General features: G+C 38.6%; 1 protein-coding gene across 3 annotated transcripts in view; it reads right to left on the bottom strand.

Moving 5' to 3' along the window:
- Positions 1–438: 438 nt before the first annotated feature.
- VSNL1 (visinin like 1) overlaps positions 439–11,502 on the bottom strand; it is an 85,307-nt gene continuing 74,243 nt past the window's right edge. For all 3 annotated transcript variants that reach the window (XM_083856192.1, XM_083856193.1, XM_083856191.1), the window contains exons 3-4: positions 3,189–3,404; positions 439–2,254 (exon numbers count right to left, since the gene is read on the bottom strand). In XM_083856192.1, the coding sequence (XP_083712318.1) occupies positions 2,057–2,254; positions 3,189–3,404 (414 nt within the window). In that variant the 3' untranslated portion in view covers positions 439–2,056. The remainder of the gene's footprint in view (positions 2,255–3,188; positions 3,405–11,502) is intronic.

Here is an 11,502-nt window from a genome sequence, read left to right as displayed (position 1 = left end):
GTGCTGATGTTGCATTTTTGAGTTTGACTGTATTTGAGTTGGCCATTTTGGATGGCAGTGCATTGTTAATGCTGCACTAAAGTAAATGGAGCCTGTCTAGCTACGTAAATTCAAGATGCAGGGAATGTGAGATTCCTTCTCATATATGTAAACCAGAGGCATAAAATGTGAGAACGTAGGCATATCATTCTCAGAAGTATGTAATTTCTAGAATGTGTGTTTTAAGTTAAACAACATGAAGTATACCCCTCCCTAATTTTCTAGGATTATTGCCTGTGTAGTGTAAGTAAAATTCTGATATTAGAAAATGTAGTTGATATTTTTGCTTTTGCTGTTTGTTTGGAATACAAAGCAACTGAAAAATGAGAGGATTGCTGTGCTTGTGACAGCAATCAATTCTGTGATCCCCCCCACAACAATGCTTAGCAAGCTGTGTAAAACTCTTTTTTGTTGCTTGTTTTCTTTTCCCTTTAATTTGAAGAAGAGCTTCACTTTTTAAATTTGAAAATACAGAGAATTATTTGGTTTGTGTCATGTTTTATTGTTTAGCTATTAAAAGAACGGTCTTGTTTCTTCATAAGGTAAGGAAGAAATATCAAACATGCAATTGTAAGATTTTCAGATTGCTTTTTTTTTTTTCTTTTAATCCAGCAAGCAACCAACTGTTTAAAGCATCAGGGAAATGGGGCATAGGAAGGTTTTCATCTGCAATTTCTGCAGTCCGATAGTCCTTCATTCTTTCCCAAGGCTGTGCAGAATTTGTCACAGAATAGAGAGGAACTTAATTTGTGCACATAGAATTGAAGAGGAAGTTGTTTCTCCTCACTATCCCTCCTTTATCATCATACTTCATGGTTAATTTATCAGAAGTGATTTTTAACAACATGTCTGTTTATATTAAACACAGAGTAGTTTAGTGTCAGATGATAAGAGGAAAGTCTTTTACTTCAGGAGGGAAAAACATAAAAAAACAGGTTTAGGCTGAGCAAATGAGCTGTATTTCACTTACACAGCTTAAAAATCAGCACAGGTCTAGTAGCTGTGCTGGTAAATCTTAGCAGTAGCATCTTAGATCATCAACAGCTACTCCATCCCTAAATACAAGAACTACAACTTCTGGTTTTGTATAGTATGACTCTTCCAGTGAGTGAGTGCAAACTAGTTTTCTTCATGCTTCAATAATGAAATACAAATTTCCCAGTGTACAGTGACAGATAATTAAAGAGATTGAACTTTTTTTTCTTTTATTACCATGCTGCAGACATGAAATAAGAATTAGGGGAAAAGGTCAAATGTTATAAATTTATTTTGGGACATATATATTGCAACCTCTGTGGAAGCTTTTGAAAATTCTGGCAAAGATCAATACACTTCCAATAAAACCTTTAAACTTGCAATAAAACAATATTTTAAACATTATATATATATATATATTTATATATATTCTTAATTAAAGGGTTAATTTTAGCAAGATTTTTTTAATATACTGCATTCCTCTGACATAGCTCTTTCCAGATTGAAGGGATGCAAATGAGGTAAGAATTAAGGCAAACCTAAAAGGCATGCAAATGAAGTACATTTATATCCACTGACAATACAAGCACGTGTGGATCAGACTTGGGAGCCAAGGAGCTCTTCCCTTCTGTCTGTCCAGTACTACTTTACAGCAGAATGGTACATGATTTATAATAAACAGTTAACATTACCATGGGAATTCAGTGTCACTAACATTACTCAGTCTAGGAGACACAGAGCTAGCATCAGTAAAACATGAACAATAAATAATATAATTCACTGCAGCAAAGGCCTGCTGCACAGGCTTCAGAGGAAGAGGGTTGTTGTGAAATGACATTGCACACATCACGTTGTGGCAGTTTATTTTTATATACTTTTAAAATTCTTTAGCAAATGACATTCTCATGCACACAAGTGTTTCAAACACAAGAAGCAAGTCCATTTATAGGTAGTCCAAGCAATTTTTTGTGTGTGTGGAAATAGCTGCAAACTGAATGGAACATTAAACTTCTGTGCAGTCTATGACGCATCGTACACAAGCTCATTTTTGAATGTCACACTGCAGGAGTAATACAATGGACGGATCACTCTTTGCAGCTTCTTTGAATTCATCCAGTGTGATCTGATCGTCTTTGTTCTTATCCATCTTACTGAAGATCTTGTCTACCCGCTGCTCAGGCGTCAGACCATCCTCATTCATTTTCATCATTATCACAGTGCCCACCATTTTGTAGATGGCCTTTGGAAAGAAACCAAATGGAAAATTCAACATGAAATTCAATCTAATTTTTTTTAAGTGATCAAATTCTGAAAATACGTTCTAACAATAAAATGATTTCAAGTTTCTCTAAAGATGGTTTTTGGGTTTTTTTGGTGTTTTTTTCTTAGAATCCAAAGTGAAGATGCTTAAAACTAGGAAGAATATATTTTACTTTCTTTAGATGTAGGGTTATTTTGATGGTTACGTTTTGCATCCCGGAATGAATTTCTTTGGCTTCCTGTTTCACAGTGCAAAACTCTTGTAACTTACTCTCTGGATCAATTGTTTTGTTGAAATATTTCACATAAATTCTGAATAATTAGTTTTAGAAGTCACCAGCCTTAAACAGATTTCTGTGTGTACATGTGGGCACAATCTGGTATTAACTGCTGTGGCAAGTTGCCGGCAGATGACGAAGGTGGTAAACTTTATCCGTCCTCTTATATGTTGTGGTCATCTTAAAGCCCATCTGTGAGAGCTCACTTAAAATAGTGTGTTGTTATCCCTGTAAATTTCTGTAATCATCTGAAGTTAATCTCCAGTAAGGCTTCAGCTACTTGAGCTACAGTCCAATAATTTCATGGGTGTCAAGTGACTTTGAGATGGGCTTTGTAAATCTTGTGCTGTGCTGTTCTTGTGATTAATCCATTCATCAGGGAAAAAAAAAATCTCGGGATATTTAAAAGCTTAATATGCACATATGTACTCTCTGCAATTCTCCAAGATTACATCTATTAAGAAAGATGTTAGTGTGCTTGCAGCACTTGGGCACCAGTCAGTGCAGGATTAATGTGTGTAATGTGTGTTTAATGTACCGTACAGCCTCTGGTGTGCCTAAAATCTAAAGTCTGTGTGAATAGGGAATCAAATTTTATTAACATTGTGACGTTTTTGAGTGTCATATTGATCTCACCTCTATAATTTCCAGCATTTCCACTCTTGTAATTTTACCATCACCATCCAAGTCGTACATGTTGAAGGCCCAGTTCAGCTTTTGCTCAAAACTGCCTCGTGAGGTGATGGACAGAGCACAAATGAACTCTCTGAAGTCGATGGTCCCGTCTCCGTTTTTATCAAAGGTTCGGAAGGCGTGCTGGGCAAACTTAGAAGCATCTCCATATGGAAAGAACTGCAAAATAAAAGAATATATAGAACTGTGTTAATGCAAAGGAGAGAGCTGTATACCCACCTGTGAAACACCAAAGCGAGGCCTTTATGAAGACTGGCTGGTGAGCTTTGTGGAAAACTGAGGATCTGCAATGTAAGGTTCCCTGACAGTTACACTGGAATGATTATTAAAAACATATTTCTACAAAAATCTCTCAGATGTTCACAAGTTATAATACAAATATAAATAATGCTACTTTAAAGCTAAATTAACTAGCTAAACTAACTGAAATGAAGTTGGGTGTCAATGGCAGACTGTGTTTTCTGACTATGAAATGCAGAAGCCAGGGTACATTGTAAGAGAATTTTAACCAGCCCATTACATGTTGCAGCCAAATATATGTGTGGGATTGTTGTTATATAACTTCATTTATTTTAAAAAAATCCACACATAACATAAAAAACCCACATGAACATATGTTCTGTTCTGCCAACCAACATTCAAGTACACAAGATGAAAACACAGGTTCAGTTAAGCAATACAGTGCAATGCTTTTCATGTTTAATATGCTAATATTCTTCAGTGAACACTGCAATTGAGTGTAGCTTAACAGAGCATTTTAAATGACCATAACATACAGGTTTTCAGCTGATACATTTTCCCCTCAGGAAGTGTATAGTTTAAAACATTTGAGCAGGTAGTTGTTCTTTCTGTTGGCCAGACTCAAGAAACACACCCCTAAAGAGGGTTTTAAACCTGTGCTGAAGTCCTATTGCAGTGCAGGGACCATACACATACAATGTTTGTTATTGTATTTCCAGCACAATTTCATGGACGTTTTCCTGCTTCTAAAATATAAACATGCATTACTCCCCATATGAGAGCCATCTTATTTTGTTCTTTTTAAAATTCCAGTTCTTATTAAGCACTGCATTTATAATGTAAATTTGAAGGAAAGTCTTCCAGCTGAAGTGGCAGCTGAAGTGGAGCTGCATTTGCAATTTTCCATTTCCTCATCCAGGGCTGTGTCTTGCCTTAAAAATGCAAAACTTAGAGCTCAGCCAGCTGCTTGCACTATGTGACCATGTGGGTCATGTCAGGAGCCTCTGCTCTGTTGCCATAGGGGTCCCCAACCTGAATATTTCCTTTCAGCTTTCTGTTCTCCCTGAAAGAGCATTTGGTATTGTCTCCTCCTGAAAATGTAACTTCTGTGCCTGTACTCAAGCCAAGCCCTGTTTCTGTTTTGATAATCAAAACTGATGGAGCAGTCAAGGTACTGCTGCAGCTCCTTCTGTACTTTCTGCTTTCTGGCCTTTAAATATGATCACGATTGAGCTCATCAACAAAGATATTTGAGTTGTCTGATAAAATTCAGTATTTCAGTGTCTGCAGTTACCAGACCTTGCTCGGTTCTTCTAGTGACAACCTCAACCTTTTGTCAGAGCAAGGAGAGCTCCCTCCATGGGAAGGCTCCTTGGGCTCATATCCCAGTATTCAGGGTCAGAACAGTTTGCAAATGTTATCCAAAACCTGAATGTTATTTTCAGGTTCCTCATTGCTTCTTCTTCTCCATGATTTACCTCCCCCTCCAATTCCTGTACCAGCTCCGAATGTTAACAGAGGTGGTATTTAATTTTATGTGTATGTGTAGATGAATGTGCACTTCTCCAGTTCACTGGTGAGTGGTTAAGAAATGGCTTTTGTGGCCTGTATTCCACCATGAATTCCATGTCCCCCACCTTTTATTTTTGAGAGTCTGCTGGCTGTTCAAAGCTGAAAGGACAAATATTTTGCTTTTTAAATCTGTGCAGATGACTATCCTGTGACCTATGCGTAACAGAACAAAACACTTCAAAATTTTACAGTCTTCCAAGTATTTTTGCTCAGAGCTGAGTGCTGCTGAGAAGGCTGCCTGATCTCTGTTCCTGTGACTGTCACTCTACAGCCTCTATAAAAGAAAGCTCAATATGTGGAGGGAACTGGGACTGTTCTTTTCACTGCCCAGAAAACCGAAGTACAGAAAGAGTGCAAAGATACTGGTGAGACCAAAGAAGAAAAGTACAATGCAAAAGCACACCTACAAAGGGTGAAGAAGTGTCAGACACCCAAAACCATGTAAAAGTCCAAGAACAAAGTGGGGAATTAGGTTAGGTCAAGTGGCTGGAGATGCTGAAGACCACTGTTAAGTTGTTCTGGAACATATTTTTCAGTCTTCCACTGGAGGAGCATCAGCAAGCTCTGCCTACCTCTGTGCTGGTCACACCATTAGCCTAATGTAATGAGTGAGAAAAACATCCTTCTATTTTTTTTATCACACAGAAGACCATGATTTTTTTCTCTTCTGAGGTAAAGAGGACAGTGGCACTGTTCAGCTAAGCCTTGGCCTTTACAGCATCATATGAACTGTTATCTTTTTTTATTTTTTTTTTCCCTCCTTGTCTTCCTGTATGGAACAAATGCAGTAAAAGGTCCTTTAGGGACTGAAGGCACTGTTCTCCAGTCTGTACCTGCTGATTTGTATTATTTTTAGCTCAGAACAACTCAAAAACATTGTCAAAACTTGTTTAAAAACCTACTTGAAGTTTTCCATTGGCCTGTTTTGAAACTATTCATAAATAAGACATGAAGTAAAGAAAACTAAAACAATTACAGAGCAAAAGATGCCAGCTCTGGTAAAACATTTTTTGACTATTAAAACACAGTGAGGCCTTAGCAAAGTATAAAGGCACAGGCTTTAACTACTTTCAGAGCAGCCTAAGCCAAGTGGCAATGGGAGACAGGGATTTCAGAAAGACAAGGAGGGAGTATGAGGAGGGTGCTTCAGTCTGCCTCTCCCATGACCTCAGTGAATAATTCAGAAGAAAGTAAAGAAACCCAACTGGGATTTTCAGATACACCTTCAGCTTTCAGTGCTCCCTGCAAACCCTTGACCAGGTGATCAATCTACATGTGAAAGCCACAAGTTCCCTTCTACTGCAGCCTGTCACTGAAAAAGGCCCTCCATGCACCAGCATTGTCTCCTGATTTACCCTTTTCATCCAAAAATCAAGACAAACTATACCAGCCAGTTCCATGGGTGACCCAACACTGTTCATTCCTTTGTTTCTGTTCTCTAGTTTCATCTAGAGAAAGCTCTCCCTGATCTAGGGAAAGGTGTCCTTACCCATCCCAGGAGGTTGGAACTAGATGATCTTTAAGGCCTCTTTCAACCCAAGCTATTCTAGGATTCATCTCTTGCTTGGTCTGTGTGTATTTTCTAACCAGTTAGATCAACATGTTGGGGTGTGAACAAAGTGTTATCTCTACAGTCAACTTCCAATTAAGAAAAAAAAAAAAAAAGAAGATTAAAAAAAATTCCCTTAATCTGCTTCTAAATTTTATATGAGAATTGTCTTGCAGATTCTTAGCTCCCAATGTGTTTCTGGAGACCTTTCTGGTGTATAGGGGGCATTCAATCAGTCCTGGAATCAGAATATCTAGTGAATTGTACATAACTCTTTGGGAAACTGATCAAGCACCTGGAAATAGTTATCAGCTTGTCTGCAGCTGCTTTAGCCTCTTTGAAGTGATGCTGTTCACGGGCAACTCAGTGATCATTTCATTCAGATCATCTTTGGGAGAGAATTACTGCAAAAACATGAAGCATATGCTAAAGCATATGGCTAAAATTTTAGCATGTGGCCAAAATATAAAGAAAAAAACCAAAATTGACTTCCTCAAATTCCCCAGTGATAGGAAGGGGTTAGGAAAGAAAAGGTCTCTCCATTCTTAATAGGATGGAGTGGAACGAACTTATAGACTGGCCTGAGTAGTGCTTTGTTTTCCACATTTTATCATGGGATATTGAGATGCATTTCTATTAAAAGGGAAATTCTGCCATAAAATAGAGAAAACTAGAATTACACTAGTGTACAGAAAGCAGGGCATGCTGCCTACACATGCCCAGGTGACAACTGATGTAAGGTCACAGCTTCCAGAGCCAGGGTGGGAGCTGGAGCACAGAACAGGAGGTGGGAAAGCAGGAGGTGGCACAGGGCTCTGTATCCCAGGCTTGGAGAAGATGGGAGAAGCAGCTGCTGATTCCTCTGTCAGAGGAGATTTCCCATCTGGGGCTCAGCACTAGCAGCTGTGCTGAGAGCTGAAGCAGAGAAGGGGAATGAGGGGGCACAGCCAGTGCAAGGAGCAGAATAAGCATTGGCAAGGGCCAGCACATAAAAACAAGCCAAGCAGTTGGCTCTCCTGGGAAAAACCTTAAACATTCAATGCTTTTATGCTTTAGGAAGGAGTTTTTCTGGTTTTATCTACCTTATTAGTGTTTTACTTTTTAAGTCTGCTCGGCATCCACGTTAACTTTGTAAGTGAAGAACATGAGCACTTTGAGAATCAGAAAGTTTGGGTGCTTTTGGAAGCTCAGACAGGTTATTTTTTTAATGGCAAACCTCTTAAAGTTGAACCTAGGTTATGATAGCTGCTGGTCTAGCTTGGTCTTACAGCCCCTTGGAATTGAGGTCATTGGGGAGGATGCCTATGATGATGGGGAGCAGGTTACTTCCTCAGTAATTTTCCAAGAAGATGAAGTTCTATAAACAGCTGTTAGTTCTTTACATAAAGAAGAAATATTTAAATGAGCCAAGAAATGTAACTTCTTCTGTTCACCTGGAAAATACACAACCTGTACAGGCTGAAGTGGATCAGCAAAGAGTTTGGTGTCTCACCCAGACCTCAAAGATTGTGACTAGCCCTTACATTATGGTTAAGGACTAAGCTGCTCTGTCTTGGAAGCATTTTAACCATCACAGAAATGCTAATTTGAAGAATATGGAGATTAAATATTTGAGAATTTAGGAGTTGACTATGAATTATCAATACTGGTTCCTTTCAATTGTGTGAGATATGAGTTAAGAGACCAGAGAACAAGCACAAACCACAGGCTAAGATAAGAGAAGACTAAAAAGAAAGGATATGCCAAGAGATTGGAGGAAGATGGATGGGAAAAGAGGAGCTTCTTCTTCACAAGCACCCATCTGGCAGACTCTACCTCTAAAAAAACATTCAACCTGAAAAGTTAATCTTTATATTCACATTTGTGGGGAATTAGTCATTAACTAGCAGGAAATGAATCGATTTTCAATCCCAGCTTTTCTCTGATTAGATTTGGACAATAAGAAACTTAATTGAGCTGTGGTAGTGCTATAGGTCAATACACTAGCAGCTCAGCTATTACTCAGTGCTAATAAAAAAAAAATCTTCAGGGAGAATTCTCATCAAAACAATTAGTATTGCTAGTGCTTAATGCCACAACTACCACTGATTAAATGTTATTTCTCTTTGATCTCCCTTAACTTAGCAGCAGCACTGGAACACTTTACTTATTTTAAGATTAGCACAGTCTTTCAGTACCCAAGGTCAGTGACAGCACGGGGCTATCAGGATCCTGTATTGTGGCTATGTCCTGGCCTGATTACAGCTTTTCTTTTCTTGACACCATGTTATCTCTCCAGGAATCTGGGAACATATGAAATGGAGGATACACTGGGGCATTTCCTTTTCCTTTTTTTCCTTCTTTTTTTTTTTTTTTCTCCCCTCAGTAAAGATCATCTGACTCCTTTTCATTTCTGCAAGAGACTTTATTTTCCCAGTGAGTTTTAGTTCCCAAGGTTCAGAGTATTAACTTGAATGCTATGCCTGCTGTGTTGTGAAGTCCTTAGTGCAAATTTCCCAAAAGAACAGGACTATAGAAGCATCATTAAGTGCCATTTCCAGCCAAAAAGGGATTTGAAACACGAGTCACTAAAGACTGAGACAACCATCTCATGAATATCCAGATGGAACTGCAGAAAAAACACTTGTGCCTGAAATATCTGACTGTCTCATATACTTATGTAATGTGTCCTCCTAAAATTCCTCTACATATGGAGTTGTTATAGCCTGGTACTGCAGAAAGGAAACTGCACAAAGAGAAGCAAAATGGCTGTAGCTGAGCCCATCAGAGAACTCATACTTCCCAAAAGGGAGAAGAGGTAAGGGAATGGAATGGACTCCAAAGTCAAAGGGGAGGGTTGGAAGGATGGCAGCAATAGCAGCAATACTTGACATAATACAGAAGAGACAGGTGGGCAACAACTTGGTGTGGCCATTTTTTCCCTGTTGTCCCTAGGCACATCCTATTGACTTTTATTTTCAGTACTGAGTTTGAAAGCAATCCAGGAACTCACAAAGGAACTGCACTGAAATAAGATTTTGAATCATTTAAAATCAGGCCTGCATTTTTAGCTGCTGCAAGGTCTGTCTTAAAGCTGCAATGAAGCTGAGAGCAGATAGGTTTTCAGGTAGCCTTCCAACAAATTCTGTACAGCCTTACCTATGAGATTCATCCCTTTGTAACCCTTCTAATTCTGTTCTTATGGAGAGTAATAATAATAATAATAATTCTTTTACCACAATGCAGTTTTAAGAAGACAGCTTTCCAAGATAATAATATATTTTTGTCCATATCTATCCTTCTCAAATAATATAAACCCTTTCAAAGGTAAATGCCAAGAAGCACAACAGGATATAAAAGCCTTGAAATATCAGCATTCTGGTGCAAAGGATCATTCATATATATGCATCTATACCTATATATACACCTAGAGAATCTATATGTGCCTATCTATAAGGAGATATATATCAAGGGGGTGGACGAAATCAGTTCTTGTTTAGAAATGGGACAATATTGTTGAACTCACTGACGTTTAAGAAAAACCACTTTTATTCACATAAATTGCTGTGCACATTTGCAGATCCACATGGGTAACTATTATTATTGCTGTTATTGATAGTCACAGTATCCAGCCGTTGAGCAGCATTTGGATAACACCTAAAGCTCAACATGTAAGAAAGAGGCAAATACAGTGCAAGGAGGCTGGAAGAAATTTATTTGTGACTTGAAAAGATTTTCACAAGGGTGGGAAAGAACACAGGAACAGTGCAACCGATTGTGTCATCTCTTGGTAATTAAGAAGTTGCATGGGCAGGCCTAGAATAAACCACAGGTATTCAAGCAATGGCAGCTCTCAGGCACTGTCTCCTTGGCTTTAGCCCCACAGACCAGCTCCCCTGAGGGGAAGACGTCTTGAACAAAGACTCTCAAAGGATGTCTGGAATCATAAAAAAGATCGTCACACTCTTGTTCCTTGTCTAAAATGGTGCAAGAAGGGAAAATACTCCACATATACGATATTTTTTCTATCATTTGTGTTCTTTTCTTTCTGTAGAAAGAGATGTAGAAAACCTCCCTGTGGGCTCTATGGATAACTGCTTTCACACAGAGATGCCATCTCCCTGAACATGCTGATGCTGGCACTGGCTGTGCTCAGCCAATGGAGACAAAATGTGGATATTGATACTAGTGATGCTCAGTACTAGATGGTTCCCAAAGGTGTCTCATTTTTAGAGAAGAGGCCAGCTAAAGAAGACAGTGTCATGCCACAGAGCAGAGTTCCTCCCAGATTTCATCCCATCAACTCCAATCAGCCTTGGGGGATGCAGATTTTTGTGATATTCCATGAACTGGATCTTCAGAGAGGGAAAATGACCCACAGATTCTGTTTCCTTAATAACTTTGTGTCAGGGTAATTTTCTATTGTCAGTTTCCAGTGGGTTTCTATGGGTTTATCCACTCTTCCAGGCATCAGACACAATCACAAGGGCCCATTTTAGGGAAGCCTATTACTATGGACTGGAACACACTGCTTGTTGACTTAGAGCACTGCAAGTGAGAGGCAAGATTGCCTGCTGATGTAACCTTAAATCCTTCAGTGTATGGTAACTTTGAATTTCAGCTCCTTTTTCCCCACTGATGCAAAAAAAGCTATGACTAGAGTAATCTCTTCTATTACAGAAAAATCAACCAGCTATGGGCTTACCTGCCACTTGTTCCTTCAAGATAATTATTCATATACTTAGTCTGTGAAAAACTTAACACTGGAATGCATTAATACCATTGAAAGGGATAGGATAAATTCTAAAATCTGCAGAGAATGAGTTACCTTTAATTTTAGAAAAAAGATAATTTTTAGAGTGAGAAAAACTGTACTCACAAAAAATGCATCAATATGCATGCTTAAAAGAAAGCTAC

This window comes from Zosterops lateralis (assembly GCF_965231275.1).
Source record: "Zosterops lateralis genome assembly, chromosome: 3".
Classification (NCBI taxonomy): domain Eukaryota; kingdom Metazoa; phylum Chordata; class Aves; order Passeriformes; family Zosteropidae; genus Zosterops; species Zosterops lateralis.
The sequence above is the reverse complement of the archived record's forward strand: the minus strand, read 5'-3'. Positions and strand labels throughout refer to the sequence as shown.